The 20,641-nt window shown below is 38.0% G+C and overlaps 2 protein-coding genes across 2 annotated transcripts in view; one reads left to right on the forward strand and one right to left on the reverse strand.

Moving 5' to 3' along the window:
• Positions 1-778: 778 nt before the first annotated feature.
• rnf207a (ring finger protein 207a) overlaps positions 779-20,641 on the forward strand; it is a 36,238-nt gene continuing 16,375 nt past the window's right edge. The window contains exons 1-7 of the mRNA XM_084739380.1: positions 779-984; positions 11,488-11,620; positions 12,469-12,613; positions 12,857-12,938; positions 13,036-13,111; positions 14,915-15,040; positions 17,427-17,473. Coding sequence (XP_084595506.1) covers positions 779-984; positions 11,488-11,620; positions 12,469-12,613; positions 12,857-12,938; positions 13,036-13,111; positions 14,915-15,040; positions 17,427-17,473 — 815 coding nt within the window. The remainder of the gene's footprint in view (positions 985-11,487; positions 11,621-12,468; positions 12,614-12,856; positions 12,939-13,035; positions 13,112-14,914; positions 15,041-17,426; positions 17,474-20,641) is intronic.
• Positions 7,664-9,334, reverse strand: zpr1 (ZPR1 zinc finger). The gene has a single exon (XM_084739357.1). It carries the CDS (start codon positions 9,281-9,283, stop codon positions 7,949-7,951), a length of 1,335 nt encoding a protein of 444 aa, XP_084595483.1. The 5' UTR covers positions 9,284-9,334; the 3' UTR covers positions 7,664-7,948.

A 20,641-nucleotide genomic window follows, 5' to 3' on the forward strand; every position in this document is an offset into this window, starting at 1 on the left:
AAATTCTGTGAAAATACTATAAGTGTTACCCTATTATTGTCTATAGAAAGTAGGTTAGAAGCCATAAAAATAAGGCTTTATGTGACATATTGCAATAGATTAAATTGCAGAAGATTAAATTATTTACAATGCTGCAACCCCCCCCCCCCCCCCCCCCCCCCCATTCACCCCGTCATAGAGTGCAGCAGTGTGACATTACAAATAGGACAACTGTATTTTTAATCTTTGTGGCACAGCAATATTAAATGTCCCTTTTGCACTTTGGCAAGTTGGGGGCTGGCATGAGGTGTGTGCTGTCAGCTGCCTGGCGGAGGGACCCCATCGGCCTACTATTGAAGAGTTTCTGCATTGCTGTCATTCCTGCCGGGGGTAGCTGATAGCACCACAGAGAGGTAAGACAGTGGCTCTCGGTGCTTTCTGCAGACTGCATTTACAGTAGGATTTGATAGCCGAGTGTAATGTTGGGTCTGACAGTGTCTTTGATGTTATTTATTCGCCATCTTTGGATTGTGTGTTGTCACTGAAGCCCCGGGCGTTCACTATACATCTGAGGAGGTAAGAGAAACAGAAAATCTTTTATTTATTTTTGTTAATAGAGGACTGTCTTGATTAAAGTGTTTCATGTGTATTTATAGTGTTGGCCTACCCTTTCTTATAATAACGGCAGTATCTGGACCGTAACACATAACCTGCTGAAGCTTTTTTTTTTTAATTCTGTAATGGTGAAGCATTTTAAAAAACATAAATCAAGCGATACTCACAGTTTGTCATTATTTACATGCTCTGTTTGCAGATGGCAGGAGGAATCTTCACCAACTTGGACAACCTGTGTAATGTGGACTGTAGTAACGTCCACCCCCTGATGTGTCACCTGTGTCATGAGCAGTACCAGTCTCCGTGTCTGTTGGACTGCTACCACATCTTCTGTGCCCGCTGCCTACGTGGACGGACCAATGACAGCCGTCTCAGCTGCCCCCTCTGTGGGTAAGAGATGTGAGCACTGTGACGTTGATCAGGACCGATGTAGGTTATCAATCTCGAAAGCGGTGGAATATCTGGACAACATATACACGAAGTTACAGTCAGACTGCATTATAAGCAGACACTCTGCTCTGAGACCTACTTTTCCTTATATAATCACAATAATAGAAAAAATCCCCCAAAATATGAAGGTTTAAATCACATTTCTAAACTAGGAATGGTTGTTGCGCACAGTGTTTTGGTCTCTGTGTAGGATATCTGAGCCTCAGTACAAAGCCATAAATCCCCAAACAAACTGAAAATATGGAGGCCAAAGGTCAAGGACTGACACAGTGGATTTGGATTACAACCAAGGCCCGACTGGTACTGGATTTTTGGGGCAGATGCCAAAAACGATATTAGGGAGCAAAAGTATTCCAACACTGTCTGATATTTCAGTGACCACTCAAATGTGGTTATCTTATATTTCACAGTTTAATAATAAACTTTACTGTCCAAAATGACATCAGGACACAGAAACTGTGAACTTCACTGGTATTTTTATTCAAAATAAGAGACCCTTCCTGCTTGTTTTCGCTCTTTGCCTGAATAACAAACTTGGCACGTCAGTGAACTTTCTTCTTTTCCTGTAAAAACGACGTAGGAGGTCACATCTTAAGTTAGCTAAAGGTAGCAAAATGCTTGCTAACTAGCTAGCTGATGTTAGAAAATGCTATCTAACTAGCTAGCTAATGACTGATGTACATCAGCAATCTAGTCGGCTAGTGTTTTGCTAACATTAGTTACCTTTAAAGTAAAATCAGACAGATGCTAGGATGTCAACTGCAGACGTTTTGGTTTGGTAAAGCGTCCTGAGCACAGCAAAAATAATTAGAAAGTAAGGAAATACAGGCACAAGGCTGACTACACACTTCTACTGGGTCATAAAAGATGACTCAGAGGGAGTTTGTTTATTTGAACCTATACATTATTTTTTAATAAAATGCTGCTTTCACAGGTCCCCCACCACGGTTTTTAACCATAGTCAACATTTTGTTTTTTTCTTTCAAGCTAGATGAGATGAGGATATTTAAGTACAGTAAAGAAGAAAGAGGAGAGTTGACCAAGGTACCGAGTTCGCTCAACTGTCTTTGGAGGACAGAGGAGAAAGGGGCGGGACTTCAGAAGGGTCAATTATAATTTTTTTCTAACATACTATTTAAAAAAAAGATCAATAATATGATGCTTATTAAACTAAAAACAATAAAATCACCTGTTCTTACTGGTACATATTAGACAACATTTACGCCAATAGTGATATTGACGATACAGCTTTGATTAGGGCGGGAGTGATTTGTTGATGTAAGTGATGTCATCAATTACAAAAACACATCAGTTTGCATAATGAGCGTTGACACGTCGCAGTGAACTGCTGCGCCCAGTAAAAGCACAGATTCACCCGGAGAAGAACCTGCAGCTAATAAAACTCACCCGTGCTCATCTAAAGTTTGGGAGTATTTCAGACAGAAACACAACTGTTTGGTTCTCCAGGAGCTCCGCACGCAGGAAATGGTTCCTCACAGCAGTACGACTACTGTGCACGAGCACTTGAAGTGTTTTATATTTTCTGTTTATTTTAACAGCCATGTATGAATGAGAAAATAGCTTAAACTGACATTACAGACTGATGTTTCACTCTGTGACTGTTATTATAGTCCGTAAATGGTTTCAATTAAATTTTTTGCCCCACATGGATGCAAAAATATATTTTCCAGTCATTATCCTAACTTCATATCACTCCAGTTATAAAATAAATCAATGTCATGACCATTTTAACTTTTAAGGTGAGTACTTAAGTAAAACTACTGAGTCTCAAGTTCAGGTAAAGTGTTGACACAGTGATTGACTCGATGTCTGTCACAGCAATCCTGTTGAATTTGAGGTTCAGTATTTTTCTGATCAGACATCTGACAAACAGGGTGGAAATTAGACTTTTATCATTATCCCAGTGTGCTTTATATGTCTATTTTTCAAGATTATGATTGAATAAAATATTGAAATATTAATGTGACAAGTTTTTAGTATTCATTTGGGGTAAATTAATTGTTATATTAGTCAAGTCTTTTAAGAAAGTCTTTAGTTTATCATTAAAATGATCAACTAATCGAAAAAGAAAAATCATTGTTGGATTAATTGTTTAAAAAATAATAATTAGGCGCAGCTCTAGCTGTGAAGGCCAGTATCAGCCGATGACTGTTAGACTAGAATATATTTTTCTGGCTCTGATTACAGCCTCACACAGCTCGTATCATAATAAACTGTAGTGATGCTGTGTAATGAGCAGGTGATGTCAAACTGCTCAGACATGATTAAGCCGCTTCATCTCCTTGAATAAAATACAATTTTTGCCAGTTGAATCCCTGCGGAGGGTCAGACGTTTTATGTGAAAAGCCAAATTTTTCCCACAGGCCCCAGTTTTGGGCAGTGTTGCTCAAAGGGATTCGTTCCGCATAAGTTGATTAGTAGATTGGTTTGGTTTCGTGCTGGAGATTTGAGGGGGAATCCCATTGGTTTCAGAGAGCATCAAGTCTCTCTGTTTTGGTTTGAGGGTGCAGCTCAGTGACCCGCTGCTGGCCCGGTGTGGGCAGGGCGGTCCTGACTGGCTGGAGCAGCTGCGGGGTCATCCCGGTTTCTGATTTAGTCCTTGGCCCCAGCGGTCAGCGGGGCCGGCGAGTTCCTCTAAGACCAGTCACACAGCAAACAAAGCGTACTGGCATTTGGCGCCGGTGCCAGCAGCTTAGGGGCAATCAAAAGCAGTCACATGATACCAATCCATTTCATCCCCTATTAAGGAATGACACGTGGTTAACAGTCACCTTCAGGTCTGCAGTATTAACTTTCCTCCATTGAACCACACGGGGATGTGCAGAAAAGAACGATTAGTGTGTGTGTGTGTGTGTGTGTGTGTGTGGATTAGGCCTGACTGATACGGCTGAAAAATTTATCACAATAAAATATGCATCGATAATTAATAAATAATAATAACAACAAACTTTATTTGTATAGGACCGAAAATAAAACTCATTGAGATAATAATAATAAAAACTAAAACTAAAAATAGAGTGTACAGAACGCACAAAATTGAAGAGATTTCAGATTTCTTTTAAAAATATTTAGCGAGCTGGCTCCTCTGATATCTGTTAGTACTGTAATTATTGATATGACCTATTTTTGATGAAGACAAGAAGAAAAGGTTGAATTTATCCACTTTATTTATCACAGCACACAGGTAATAGACTTTAAAAAAACACATAAATGCCACACTGGCAGAAAATCAGAAAAGAGGGAGAAGTAAAAACGAAACTCATGTGTCTCCGCTCTCCTCTTGACTGACTGACCTCAGGTCAACTTCTCACAGGAGCCTCAATTAAAGTAATTGAAGATGCACAGTAACTCAAAAACACCAAACTGTTTTATGCTCCCATCCATTACAAATATCACATAAATTACATTTTTATCCACTTTAAACAATCCGATTGCCTTTTAAATGATTAACTTGTTACAATATTGTACATATGAACTGAAAATACCTGTAACTTACATTACTGTTATTTTTAACTGTTTTTAAATTAGCTCGAATAATTTATTACTTACTTTTTTAACCAAAAATCAGTGAATTGCATTTAGGCTCCTACACAACTGGTGCAACTATAATATCAAAGGATCTGACAGGCTGTTTATGAGCCAGGTCATATTTGTTACGTACTGTCATTACTGGTGTTTTACATTTAAATAAAACTACTGAAGATTTTATTGAACAGTTTTCTTATTGCTGTTGATGAATTGTCTAATCCTGAAACATATCACTATTGTTTTATGACTCACACTGATGAAGAAAAATTAAATCAGATGGTTATGATGAGTTTTGATGCTCCTTTAGCTAGAGTTTCATTGATTGATTGATTGATTGATTCATTCATTTTATGCTTCCAGAGAGCAATTGATTAACAATGTGGGCACAAATGATCAATAAAAACATACATAGTTAAAAAGGGGGGTAAAAATGGCTCACTACTTTTAAGCATTAATTTTAACTTAATTTTACTTGAACGAAAGGAAAAACAAATTTTATACAAAGAAAAAAAATGTTGTGCACATCAGATATATTATTTTATAAAGGATTTTAAGTACGTTTTCCTGATTATACTTTCAGACTTTTTCAATTTTAACAGTGCGGTGTTCATACTTTTACTGTACGTAAAGGTTCTGAATACTTCATCAGTACTCATAACTCCTGGCAGTGTATGTTTGAATTCATATTCACACAGATTATATATTCTATAAGCTAATTGTGGTGAATTAAATATATGATAAAATTAAGTAGACAAGCTGGCTGAACCTCAGGCGACTTCCACATTTATCTGCCTGATGGCTATTTGATATGAACCTGTGTTCAGGTGGGTAATGTGTAAGCGTCAGCTGTATAAATCAGAGTAATACCAACAGCAGAGCTTTTATTCTTAACACAGGGTTTTGAGAAATGAGGAGGAAAAACCCTCATTGGCAATCATTGGTTTTCTATGGAATAATAACCCTGTGGGCACAGAGCCACGGCGCTCTGCTGTCTGGGCTCAGGCTGCAGGGGCCCAGCCGCTGCCTGGCAGCTACTATTTCCATCAGCAGCAGCAGCCTGCTAACAGCTGCTTACTCAAGAACCATGTAATCTAGGAATTCACTACTCTGCTATTAGTAGAACACAATAGATCCCCGTTGCTATGAAAACCAGATAAAACACGCAGAGCAGACAGAGGCGAGGAACGTTTGTGTCGCTGCAACTGAATGAGAATGAGGCAAACAGCATCATGATTTAATCAAACAGGCCTGTGCAAATGTGCTTAATGTGACAGAGACCGGGCGCTGCAGCTGCCAGAGTCCTTTTCTACCAGAAATCAAATGATTATTCAAGATTATTTTAACAGTCACTGGTAGTTTTATTGGTGTTGATTGTGTTGTTAATTTTTTATTGTAGTTTTTGTGTTGCATTTTAAAATTCAAAGTTGGCTTTAAAAGTCATCTTACTGTTCTTCCTGATTAGAAATGCATCCATATTAACAGCCTGCTCTGCAGACCTCAGAATGTCGCAATTGACCAATCAGAATCGAGGATTTAACAAAGCCATGTAATAAGACAATTTATCTAATTATCTAATCAAAAACTTGTATCTTAGGTGAATTCTCAGGTCAATATGTAAGGCTCTGGCACTGATCTGAAGTTGGTTGCTGGGTGTTTTTTTTTTTTTTTAATTACAATTTCCTGTAAAATTATTAGCATTTTTTCTCAGTAAGAAGCCCTAAAATAAGCAGGATAAAGCACAGTGAGTGGCTTCACACTGGGGTCCTGCGTCGACCCGTCTGGGTTTATTTCGCAATAACGACTCTGCTCTCTGTCCATTTTGACAAAACTGTCACACACATTCAGATCCACAGTTGTGCTTCGTTTATGACCTCAATTTGTAGCTCACACCAATCTGACATAATTAAGAGACAAGACTGATAACTTTATAACATGAACTCACTTGCCATGACAAAAATCTTTGTTTTACTCTAGCTTGTGCACCACTCTCTTGAGTACAATATGCATAAAGTAATTTCTGTATTTCCCTTGTGTTGCTTTTTGTATTCTGCTATTTTGATATCGAGTTGTTTCAGTCAAGCAGGCAGCTTTTCAAATCATTATTCTCTTGTTCTGGTCTCTCAAACGTGTTTTTGTTATTCTACCCGTCTCTTGTTATCTGTGGGTTTTGGATTGATGATTAAATAAAAGAAAGAATTTGAAGATGTCACCTTGGGCTCTGGGAAATCATATTTTTTCTCCATTTCCAGACAACAAAACGATGAACTGATAAGGGAAATTATCATTAGCTGCAGCCCAAACATAATTATACTGAGATGATCTTGTAGAAACGGTCGTGTGAATCTGCACAAAGCACACAGACTTCCGAAGAATCTAAATCAATAAAGTCTTTGTATTCTTTAACTGTACAAATCCTGGCTGTTTCTCAGACTAATTACGCAGATTAGTGCTGAAAATTAAGTGTTTGAACGTGAAAATACAACAGAAAAAGCTCCGTTCTCTTTCAGCATCTGCCAAATCAAAGAGCAGAGCTAAACTATCAATTTAGATAACACTTTATTTAGATGATGTCATGCTTACAGGTGTATAAAAAGATTAATTTGTCACACAGTGTGTGGTCCTCTGAGAAAAGAAGCCTTTTAATCAGAAATGACAGAGCGCCATCTTCTGGGATGTCACAAGAATGCAACAGTGGAGGATTTATTTTTAAGAGACAGTTCACCCCAAAATCAAAAATACATATTTTGCCCCTGACCTGTAGTGCAGTTTATTCATCTAGATAGTTTTGGTGTGAGATATCGGACGTAGGGATGTCTGAATGTCTTATCTAGTACAATGGAAACAGATGGCACTCGGCTTGTGGTGCCAAAAAAATACACTTGAAAAACTCAGCAGTAGAATCTACCGGAACAGAAAGTAGTCCCTGCATGAAACTGCTCACAAGTTCTGTAGATTATCTTGAGTAACCAAAGTCATGATTTTTGAAAAGAGAGGGTGGCTTTAAAATTTTAAGCAAATATCTCCAAAATTCTGCAAGTCAACCAAAAAAAAATCTAGATGGATAAAAAGCTCCACAGACCAGGGGGAAAATATGTATTTTTGACTTTGGGGTTAACAACAGAGAAGAATCATTGCGTACAAAACATGTTCTCATGTTTTTATGTTAATTTATTTTTCTTATACATTTAGACAACTTAGAAGCCCTCTCACTGGTTAATATACAGAGCGAAATAACCCATTCACCCAGATTTAAACTGAAAATGTATTAAAATATGAGAAAATATGGAGCATTTTTAATGTGACTGGGTTTCGGCAAATGTTAACTTATTCAGTCCTTTCAGCTGGTGCTGGCAGTTCATTTGTCCTCCTGATATCCGTCAGTCTTCATGTCGTTCAGGCCGAGGTCTTCGTTCTGCTCAAACGTGCGAGTGTACTTCTCAGTAGTCATCTCAGGATCTGGTTCAGGCGCGTACACGTTCTGCAGGTAGCTGTTCCCTGCCGGATCATCCAGAATGAAGTGGACATTCATGTCTCCGGCGATAATTTTGTCAATCTTCTCCCCAAACTCGCTCAGCTTCTGCACCCGGTCCGTGGTGCTGCTGTCCCCACAGACGAAGGGGTTTTTGGAGACGATCAGGTCTTTGATGTCCTTCAGCAGCCCCTCCAGGGTGGTGAACTTCCCGCCCACAGCCGCCATTCCCAGCTCAAACTCCAGCTCAGGGATGACGACAGAGCACGTCTCGGACTTGAGCACGTCGCGGGTCATGTCTGAGGGGTCGGTGATGTGCAGGGTGATCTTTGTGCCCACCTCCTCCGTGGCTCCGCCTGACTTCACCTCGTTGGTCCGGTGGCCGCAGCTGTCGCAGTTGGTCGCCATGATGATGACCTCCTTGAAGTGAGGAATCTGGACCAGCTTCATGTTGGTCGAGGCCGACGCGTTGCACTCTGGGCAGTTAGTGTTGAAGACCAGAACCTCGTTTCTCATGTCGTCCAGGTTGTTACTGGCCGGTTCCTCCTCGTCCAAGTCGTCCTCAGCCCTCAGTCCCAGCTGGATGTCCTGCTGGACCGTCCGCTTGAACTTGGTCACCGTGAGAGCCTCGTCTCTTTGAGGGGCAAGTGGATTTTCTACAAAACTGTTGCCCGATGGATCCTCGATCACCAGAGTGAATTCGTTCTCAACATCTTTTAGCTTCCTGAGCTTCTGGATGAACTCATCTATCTTGTCAGCCACCTCAGGGTGAGTAGCTCGCCTGACGGGCTGGTCCTGCTCCAAACCTGCAACTGCCCGGTCCAAAAGACCCTCAACGGTGGAAAGAGCACCTTTCTGGGTAAAAGCAGGGATTTCAAAATCCAGCTCAGGGATCCTGGTGGTCGCACTGTCAGCTTTCACCACCTCCCGGTTCAAGTCCTGTTTTGTTTTGACTTTCAGTGTATAACATATGCCTTGATCCTGAATCCTGCCCGCAGACTGTATCTCGGTGTTGGACCAGCTGCAGTGAGCACAGCTGAATGAGCTGATGATTATTTCTTTAAAAAAGGGGATTTTGGTCAGAAGTAAACGTGTCACGCCGTTCTGGTAGCAGTTCATACACAGGCTCTCGATCTCAGTGGGCTCACCGTCTGGGTCCTCGGCGCCGATATCCTTGAAAAGGCTCCCGCCCCGGACGTTTTCCTCGGAGATAACAGACATTTTCACCGTCGAATATGTTTCCCTCGGTGCACAAACTGTTCAACGTGCTGTCGGTGCTCCCTCACCTGGAACGTTCTGGATTACGGGCGGTGCACCCTCACTCACACGTTTGTCTCTTCGTGTTCTGCTTCCTCTTCCGGATTCTCTTCTTCTACGGTTGTATCAAGATGGGAACCCAAGATGTGACAAACTCTCGCGAGATTTTCACGTGTTGTCTCTTCACTTTGCACGTTTTACGAATTAATTATGTTTCATAATGTGGCAACGCTGTGGTTACCCTGTTGAGGCTTAAGGACAGAATACATTTGACTAGAGTTTGATAAAGATCATGGTTTGTGTTAAAATGATCACTCTCGCGAGATCTTTAGCGGAACGAGGGGTCATCGACGTCATGACTGCCCTCCTCAGGATTTCTGCAGTACTGCAGACAGGCCAACCACAGCCTACACGTTTTCATCACCATGTTTGAACTCCTTTTGGGACTATTAATTCATATTCATATAATTCATAGTTCATATAATTTGCTGCTTCACTGTCACTTTTATTTTCCCGTTTTCTCATTTTCAGTGTTTTGAGTTTTGAGCTTGTGTATTTTACTTTATATAAATTAGTCATGTGAAAATCTTTTTCAGTTTTGTGCAATTTTTACATCTGTTTTTATTGTCATTGCTTCTAGTTTACTTTATTATTATTTTTTTTACTTTATTTGGGAAATATATCATGTTGTATAGTTTTATTTTATTCTATTTTACTTTATTTTATTTAACTTTACCTGTTATTTAATTATTATCCATATTTTGTTTTTTATCCCATTTATGATTTTATGTTTTTATTTTACTTTTTCTTTTTAATCCATGGCTTAGTTAGTATAGTATAGTATAGTTAATTAGTTTAGGTTTTTATCTATCTCTGTTTTGTTATTATTATCATAGCTTTAAAATCTATTTTATCATATGTCATTGTTATCTTTATTCTTTGTTTTGTCATTAGCTCTATTTTATAAATACATTTTATTTCACTCTATTGTACATAGTCTGTATGGAAGGTGCTATACAAATAAAGTTTGTTTATTGATTGATTGATTGATTGGTCTTGCACTGCCCTGTGGTTGCCCAGTAAATTTTATTTTCCGGTCTCATGCTTTACTTGTTTTAGTTTTACATATTTTTTTCTTTTTTTAAATAATGACTAGTGCTTCTTTCATACCTTACCTTTATTTTAGTGTAGACTATGTCTTTATTTGTCATTTCAGCTGTATACGTACTGGCACATATTGAAAGGTACTTTCTGCAGGGACTTACATTTCATGCACAGATTTTATTTGCCTTTTTATTGTATTGCATGATATAAATAAAATTGGCTTGTTTTTTTAAGCAATATATATATTTTATAGGAAAATCTTCAGTTGTGTGGCCTTATGGATTTAGAGACAATGCTGTATCATTACACAGAGTTGGTTGACTAGTGATTTTTGTCTATTGCTCATTTGAAAATCTAATATTTCAATATTATATATTTTTTGCCTCTAGTTTGTCTTTTCTGGAACTTTATGGAAATGTTGCATTGATAGAAATAGTATGTAGATCTCAAACTTGTGTTTTTCCCCTTTTACTGCAGATATTATTGTTGTTTATTTGTGTGAACTGGTGTGGATTTTTATATTCTTGACTTTGAACCTGTTTTGATTTTCAGTGACTTGACACCAAGATTTAATCAATTCACGAGGATGAAAACTCCTCCAGACATGCTGTAAGACATATACTTTAATTTAAACAAGTTCAGTTACCTTGTTATCTATTCTTAAAAATGCATCTTCTTTTTTTCCTCGTTAAAAGAAATCAAATCTATGAGTATGTTTTCATTTCCAAAGTTTAGCAAACCATGACTGGCTTCTAATCGAACTGAAATTCTGCTTGTGTGGACACACCTGAACCTGAGAATTAAAGTGAGCACAGAGAAGGTTATTCATGACACGTGTGTTATTCTGCTGAGTGAAGGCCAAACATCCAGACGAAATAAAACACGTCTGAGTGGAGAGAAACATTAAAAAAACAGCAGCGCAAGAATCAATCACTGCTCTTTTTCATTTGTTTTTATCAGATCAAACTGTTTAAATTATTCCTGTTGATGCCTCAACTCAACAGAACAAACTTGGTGCTGAATGCCATGATTTTCTTCTCTCTTGTTGTCTGTGTTTGTCACAGATACCCGTCCACAGTGAAAGGGAGTAACGGCCTCCCACCAGAGGACCGTCTGCTGAAGTTCCTGGTCGACAACAACGGGGACGCTGAGGAGACGGTGCAGTGTGCCAACTGTGACCAGGAGAGCAACAAAAAGGTACAAATTGACAGACACACCCACACGATTACATCATAGACAGACAGTGAAAGAATACAGGATCGACACAGACATGAAGCATAAACATAATGTTATTTTATATATTAAAGTTTAACCAGGAAATGTTGGAGACTCACAGACAATATGAAAGAAAAAAAAATGTTAAACAGGAGTGAATGCAGCTTTTTAGTGTGATTATAGCATCTTTTGTTTGTGCTTGTAATAAAATGAGACAATCGTTGTGAACATTGGTGCTTTTTCATTCATCTTATCATAAAATGTAAAATTAAACATGTACTAGCTTCAACACAGGTGTGTTTATTTCACCTTGTGTAGCTTTAAGCTATGGATGGATCACTGAACAGGCCGAACAGGCCCAGGGGCCACGAGGTGTCAAGGGGCCCCTGGACCCAAGAGTCTATTTTAAGCAAATATTTATTTGTGAAAGTCAACAACTACAAACAGACGATGAAATGACAACAAAAATACAAAAGTACCACAAAGAGACACAGAATGACCAGAAAGAGACACAAAACAACAACAGAGACATAAAGATGTCACAGAGACACAAAACAACCAGAGAGAGACACAAAACGACAACAGAGACAAGACATCTCTACCAAAAAGAGATACAAAATGACCAGATAGGGACAGAAAAAAGACACAAAAATACAATTAGAAGACACAAAACTATTGCAAAGAAAAACAAATCGACTAAAAAGAGACATTAACACGTCTGGAGCCTGTTGTCTTATAAACCATCCAAATCCAAAACAACATATAAACCAACGTACACACGTCTCCACTTTGTCTTTCACTTGTGTTGTTTGTCTGTTTTTGTCATTCAGGACACGGGGGTGATGTACTTCTGTAACACTTGCAGTCAGCCACTGTGCGGCGCCTGCAGGGAGTTGACTCACAAGGCCAGAATGTTTTCCCACCATGAGATCGTGTCCCTGGCCAAACGTACCAAAGCCAAACACAGGAAGTGCTGTGAGTGCCACCTGTAATTTACTCCAGAAGAATTAACCGCCAACACGGCTTCGTTACACCGGCGTAAACGCGTGTTGTTCTTCAGGGGTGTGGTCCCTCCTGTGCTTAGATTTATTAAGAGAACAGTACGGTGGTAAACATATCAGCCGGTCAGTCAGTTTGCATCCTGAAACCTCCTCTGTTTGTTGTTCACAAATATGAAAATCAGAATACTTTGATTTTAAAGTGTGTCTGTGTGTGCAGCTCTCCACGAGGAGCCCTACATCCTGTTCTCAACAGAGAACAAGTCCATGCTTTGCATCAAGTGCTTCAGAGACATGCAAGTGTGAGTGAATCCAAGCAGTCAGCTCAATTTATGACCCTCTGAAGTTCTCTTCTCTGCGACACGTTACATCGAGCTGTTGTTTGTTTGTTCACCGCAGGGAGAGTCGGACTCACTGCATCGACATCGAGACGGCTTACGTTCAGGGCTGTGAGATGCTGGACCAGGCTGTGCTGGTGAGACGCTCCCGTCTCCTGTTTATCTACACATTTGGCTTCATGAATAATTCAGGCGCTCAGCGGTGGTGATGATGACATGTGAGACGCGGTGCAGGTGTACTCATCATGCTGCAATTTGAATATATAAACATATAAATGAGGACAAGTTTTCGACAATATTTTCAGCGTTGCTGAATCAAGTCGGGTCAAATACAAACAGTTTCTGCTGTAACTTCACAGCTCATGTTTATGGAAGATTATTAAGGACATGATTTAGGGGAAGAGATGAGAGGAGGAAGATCTTTGTTATGATTATTTGCATTTTGAGAATAAAGTTAAATGTTGAGAATAAAATCAAACTGTCAGTATTAGTACTAGAGAAAATCAGAGGAGGAAACATGTTTTTTTGTTTCGTTTTGCTTTGTTTTGCTTTGTTTTGGGGTTTTTGCAACAGGAGAATAAAGTTGAAATGTCAAAAATAAAGTCGAAGTAACATTTTGATTTTATTCTCCAAATGTTCCAACTTTATTCTCAATATTCCAACTTTATTCTCAAAATGCAAAATAACTGCAAAAATAACATTTAAACTTTATTTTTTTAACATTTTGACTTATTTTTAAATATTTTCACTCAATTTCCGACATTTCAACTTCATTTTAGTTTCCGACACTTCGTCTGAATTCTTGACATCCCTACTTTATTCTTGACAACTTTTTTCTTAACTATATTGTCACCATTTCAAATTAGTTTTCAACATTTTTACTTAATGTTTGCCTTTTCAACTTTATTCTTGACAATTCGACTTTATTTATTTTACAATATTTCGGCTCAATTCTTGACATCCCAACTGTATTCTTGACATTTTGACTTTATTCTTGATTACATTTAGATTATTTTTCATCATTTCAGACCCAACTCATTAAATTTTGATATCATTCTTAACATTTCACTAAATTCTCAACATTCCAACTTTATTTTTGACTTTCAACTCAGTTCATGAAATTTCAACTAAATTTTTCTACATTTCAACTCAATTCACAACTTTTTGACTTTATTCTCAACGTTTCAACTTTATTTTATTTTACGACAATTCATCTTAATTCTTGACATACCTGAAATAAATAAGTAAATAAATAAATAAATAAATCTTGACATCCCGACTTTATTCTTGACAATGCAATTAGTTTTCAACTTTTCAACTCCATTCACAACATTTCAACTTTATTCTCAAGACATCAATTTGATTCTTGACATTGCGATATTATGACATTTCAACTTTTCAACTAAATTCAAAGCATCTCATCTTTATTTTTGACTCTCAACTCAATTCATGAAATTTTGACATAACCTTTCAACATTTGACATCCCAACTTTATTCTTGACATTTTTATTTAGTTTTCAACGTTTCAACCCCATTTACATTTCAGCTTTATTCCCGACATTTCAACATTTCAACTCAGATCACGACTTTTTGACTTTATTCTCGACAATTTGATTTAATTCTTGACATTTCAACTTAATTCTCAAAATGCAAAATAAAAAAATCTTGCTCCTCTCTGTTTTTTTGCTGATGCCTGGCAATAATAATCTTCCTTACATGTTAGTTTTTGAACAATATGTTGATTCAAGAGGATAAATGCTTTGAGTGCTGTGACTCAGGCATCAATCAAGTTTTAATTTGTATATTTGACCAGCAGAATAACTGTGCTTGTCTGTTTGAGCTTGAAGATAAATGCGTGGCAGTGCAGTCGCCTACATGGCCTTTAATTGTCAGTGAACCTCCTCCTCCTCCTCCTCCTCCTCCTCCTCCTCCATCTGTAGGTGGTGAAGGAGCTGCAGACTTCAGCTCGAGAGGCGATCGTTCTGCTCAGAGCGATGATAGGAGAAGTGTGTCTGAATGTGGAGGAAGAGGAGAGTGCGATCTGCACTCTGTTCAACAGCTTGCAGGTTATATAATGATCCTGATGTGATGTGTTTTCTAAGACTGTTGTTTTTTTCATTCAGTGAAAAGATGAATTCCTGCACGCTGACTGGAAACCACAGATTTATGTAAATGGACAATGTTTTGATCCCAGTTCGATCTTTTTCAGGTCAAAATGTCTAAAAATGCTTATTAAAGCTTATTAAGTCCTAATGATAGCTAAATCTGTAATAATGGAATAGTCAGAGGTGTTGTATATATGGCACTTCTACTGTTGGTCACCCTTTCTGATCTTCCATGTTTAATTGTGGGCAAATATTTTGTCCAGAACTTGATGTTTTACAGAATATCATGCACGCTGCCTGCAGGTTGCAGTGATAGTAGCAGCAAAAGTAGAAGAAGAACAACATAAACAACATGTATGTGCAGCACTGAGTGAATAAAGTTACAGTTTAATATAAAAGATTCAGTTCATTATCATTTATGAACACAGCGCTGACCTCTTTCAAAATAAAGGTCTGATAACAGTTTAATGGTAAGCAAAATGCTATCGACCGTCTTTGCTATATTTTTAATTTTTGGTATTTCCATGCCCACATCTGTTCTACAGGCTTGGAAGGGGAGAGTGAGACGAAGTGTTTGCAGTCTGCAATGTCACCACTAGATGCCACTAAAATCCTCCACACTGGTCCTTTAAAAACCTCAAAATAGAAACATGATGTTTGTCTCGAGTAAACACCATTGATCATTTGATCACAGATTATCAGCTGAATATACTACCAGTATCAATATAATACCACTGAGTATGCTGCAGAGGAACCGAATAAAAATCAGTTCCCAAAATATTCCAGCAGTATTTTCTTCTGTGGGACGTGGAATAAATGGAAATTTTAATTCATTTAATGTTTTTTTTCTTTTGAGCCAAAACTGTTTCATATGCAAATAATACATCTGGTGTGTAAATGATACAGTTTTTTAAAAAAAAATCTATGTTAAAACAGCCATTAATGAAAGTAAGAAGAAAAAAATCAATATAACAGTTAATTTGAATCAGCTCAGGATGATAAACATCTTAAACCAACTAACAATCCACACAGTACACCGAAAAACTGCATTAGAAATGATATATCTAATATCTAATATATCTAAATATACAAAAAAAATCGATATCTAATCTAATTCAGACAGCTGTTGGTTTCAGAGTGTGAAGTTTTTGGATTGTTTCTGGATTCTGAAATGCTCAATCATGACATTTTGACCTGATAAAAATCTGAATGGGATCAAAACATTCTCCATTTACATAAACTTGTGGTGTTAACATGTAGGCGTTACTCTTTTCCAGGGTTTCTGCAGGTCATATTAAAAAGTCTAATATCCAAAAGTCTGAATTTTAGGCCTTAAAATGTATTAAAATTGATTGAATTATGAAGTTAAGGTTATTTTTATAAAGTTGCATAAACTTCAGTCTCACTTTTTAATGTATTTTTTGGGCCAAATTATTTATATCACCCCGTAACAACTATGAAACGAAACCAACACTGAACCGACAAACGCTCATGCAGACCGTGCATGTGCTTTGTTGCCAGTGTGGATGTGCAACAAGGCTGCACAATTAATGCAACACAACTGCAAGTGTAATATGCAGATCTGTACTGTAGCGCTGCAGAGATGACCTGAGCTAAAAATCTGGTTCTCCAGATGAAAGAAAACATGTTTGTTTGGTTCTGACCTCGATAAATATCACATCATCAAGATTTTAATTGTTTTTTTTCACTGAACATGAAAAGTATAATGCAAAACTGATCATTTCCACCAGTTGAATTGCATATCACAATTTCAGTCAAAATAATCACAATGTGTTTTTTTTACCAAATCATGCAGCACTAATGTGAAATAGATCTTAAAGTGTATAATAATCTTAATAATACTTAATAATAAAACCTGCAGAAAGCCTGTTTTTATTAACCTTCACAAGAATTAGAAGTTTTCTCTGCAAATACATGTTGGACTTTTATCTTAATGCTGCTTTGGAAACCAAATTATTAGATTTACTACATCAGGTTTGTTTATAAAGAGTAAGTTAGATATGAAATACATCCAGTCCTCTACAAAATCATTTGTAATTTGAATCCTCTCTGACCTCAGTCTGAACGTTAGGAAGCAGTAAAGTTATATTTGCACCGTTTGTCCACTGGATGTCTCTGTTAACCTAACTGTGAGGACAGAGTGTGTTTTGTTTGCATAATGAACAATCCAGGAGATCCAAGAGAGCAGAAAGCACACAGTGGAATTTACACCAGTTCTTTATTCCCCCACAATCTTGAAAATTCATTAGGTATTAGAGAGCTCAAGGCCATTTTCACAGCAGTGTGAGGAATAAAAGAGGGTGTTTTCTCTGTTCTCGTCTGACAGGAAAAACTAGCAGAGAGGAAGAAGATCCTCCTGAAAGCAGCTCAGAGGTAAAATAAAATATATAAAGATTTACAGTAACTGTGTGAAAATGCTCTTTTGTCGACATAAAGCTGGAGTCACAATATTTACCATATTTAAATGCTATTATCCTGCTGTCACCCGGTCACTTGATAGTTTTTCCTTTTCATCCTGCTGCATTGTGCTCAGGGTGATGAATAGCAGCGCCCTGTTTGCTCTGGAATAATCTGTCTCCTCACCAAACACATTTTCTTTGGGTGATTTTCATTTCAACAAAGCGCGCCACTGAATTAAAACCGCTTCAGCGGGATTACAGATTGGTTGCAGCTCGTTCCTGGATCCCATCAATGAAAATGAAGCCAACTGAAAAGTATATATGTCAGACGCATATACATCAAGCAATGACAAACTTTCTCAAGTCGGTAATTTCAGCAAAAGCAAGTGCTGCACAGTCTGTAAGTTTCCTCCAGTTCAGATAAAAACCGGAGCACCTTTAGCGTCTTTAGCACCTGCTATTGTTCCTGAGAGAAGCAGCAGGTGTACTGCTGTGGACGAGGTCAGCAGTGTTTTATCCCCCTAAAAAAATCAATTAGTTTAAGGGTTATGTTTAGAATATTTCCACTGCTCCACCTTGCCTTCAGACAGCTTTTTTTTTTGATAGGAAATATAAGCCCGACCATTATTTCAGCCAAATATCGCTCTCTCCAAACCAACCAAACTCCATGGCTGAAATCTGTAATTTTGCCCTGCAGCTACACAGGAGTTGCTGGTCTACTGCTGCCCTTATTGGTTACTTTAATTGTGTTATTGTGTGACTTTGGTGAATCAGAACTAACCTTTTAAAACACTGAAGTCACGCAATAAAACAAACTAACAGATTGAGGCAGCAGTTCGCCTGCAGCTCCTGTGTTCTGTGAGGAAAAATCAATGTTTTTGCCAATGGAGTCTGGCTGAGCGAGGGAGAGCGTTAACTCACTTATATAATAGCAGGTTTTTGCCAAAAAAGGCTGTTGGACAAAATATGAAAATATTCTAAATATAGTGCACATTTAAACTGATACTGGGGGGCTTTCATGCCTCACAGCCTACATACACATGACAAACGTTCTACCAACTGAGCTACCAGGCCTCCAATTCTGATGTTTGTAGGTGGCTAAAATTTTGCTGCTGACTTTGTCCACAGCAGTACGTTGCTTTGCTTCCTACACCAGTACAGGACACCAGTGCTGCGTCTCCAAACAGGGGGTGTAGTATCACTGCAGTGTACACTACATTTAGAAAACTTGCAGCGCTTTACTTTGATGTCAGACAGCCTTTTCTTTTCTTATATAAACCAAATATTGTTCCCTCCAAACGTACCAAACTTTATAGACGGAATCAGTAATTTTTTTGTCTTTGCTAGTCTTCTGCTGCATCAATCTATTAGTTTGTTTGTGTTGTTGTGTGACTTCAGTAAATCCAAACTAACAATTTGAAACGCAGAAGTCACACAATAACGCAAACAAACTACCAGATCAACCAGGTAGATGAGCACTGCAATAGATTTTTAAGAATTTTTGAGCCAAATTAAAACTCTTAAGTTTTGAAATAAGCTTTAAAAAGTTTTGCCAACCAGATGAGATAATTCACTTTACTTCTTTAGATAAACTTGACTCTTTTAGAAAAAAAAATGGTCACAGTGAGCTGTGAACCCGATTTATCTTTTTAGTGCCTGAAAAATTAAATTGTTTTAATTGAAAATATTTACATTTTAGCATTTACTTTCACTTCACCGAATTTGCTCAATATTTTTTTTAGATTTCTAAAACTCAAAGCTTCAAGTTTATCTAAACAAGAAAAGTTAATTATCTCAACGAAAGATCAATAGTTGGTAAAACTTTTTCAAAACTTTATAATTTGAGTTGGGCTCAAAACTCATAAATCTATTACAGTCTGCTGCCTTGAAATTTTGAGTTTTCTCAACTTTTTTGTTTTTGCTGTGAGCAAAGTGAAATGACTCATTTTGCCAAACGAGTCTGGTTGAGTTTGAGACGATGATATTTGGCTTATAAAATGGCAATTTCTTGTCAGAAAAGGCTGTCAGGCGGTAAAGTAGAGCAGTGAAAGTACATCTATATCTAGATATAGTGTACAGTTAAACTAATACTGATTTTTTTTTAGGTGACTAAAATACATTTTGCTGCTGATCCTGTCCACAGCAGCGCAGTGCTTAGTTTCTGACACTTGTACCTCTCTCTGCTTCTCAAACAGGGGCGTGTCGACCACCATCTTACTGCTGGTAACACACTCACTGCGGATAAGAACCTCGCATACAACCCCACTTCAAATAATCCAAACCATCCCTTTAAAGCAGCTGTTTTCCTCGCAGTAAACTGTCCTGAGAACAGGATCATTACTGTTTTTTTTTTCATTTGTGGCAGCCTGCCATGATGTTACTTAGTGGCTGCTTGCTTGTGCAGAAACAAGCGATAAAAAAATTAAGAAACTGCTTTGCGAAAACAAGATAATGACATCCTCCAAAACCATTAATTTAGCATTAACTCACCAGTATCCTGCCACTAAAATAATTAAAAATGGTGCATCCCCAGAGCAATCATTAAAGTTTGATTTAATGCCATCCAAGGTTTGCAACTAATTAGTCTCTAAGATCAAATTATTGCACTTCAATTCAATTTCACGTAAGATTAATGACTAATAGATATATATATTATATATGAAACTTGAGCAGAATGTTAAATCTGTGTTTTATCTCTGTTTCTTCTTTCTCTCTGAATCTGCAAACTCCAATTTCCAAAACAGCAAGAATCCAAATGACATGAGCATTTTCTTTTCCAGTTTGTGTACGTGTGCGCGACTGAACGAGAACAATCTCGTGCATGTGAGTGAGTGTATCGGGTTGCACTCTGTGGGGATCTTTAATGAGATTTTTTTTTCGTGCCCAGTGTCCTCCATCTCCCTCTCTGTCTCCATTGCCTGGAAGCCGTCCAGTGGCTGGGTTCCCGGAAGGGTGTTAAAGGCTATTTATGTCTGGCTTTGTGTGTCCGGCCCTGTGTGCGTCCGTGCGTTTGTTACCGAAGACAGATAGATTAGCTTCTGGAAATATGGAGTATGTTGTTTGTGGTCGCACCTCCTGAGCTCAGTCCTCTGAGTATTTCGGCAGCCGTGGATGTGAAGGTGTGGCGTTACATGTTTGTTTG

This window comes from Lutjanus erythropterus, chromosome 2 (assembly GCF_056507025.1).
Source record: "Lutjanus erythropterus isolate fLutEry1 chromosome 2, fLutEry1.hap2, whole genome shotgun sequence".
Taxonomy (NCBI): Eukaryota; Metazoa; Chordata; class Actinopteri; order Lutjaniformes; family Lutjanidae; genus Lutjanus; species Lutjanus erythropterus.

Excerpts from the sequence above, each read along its gene's own strand:
- zpr1 (XM_084739357.1), bottom strand. The coding sequence starts at position 9,283 with ATGTCTGTTATCTCCGAGGAAAACGTCCGGGGCGGGAGCCTTTTCAAG.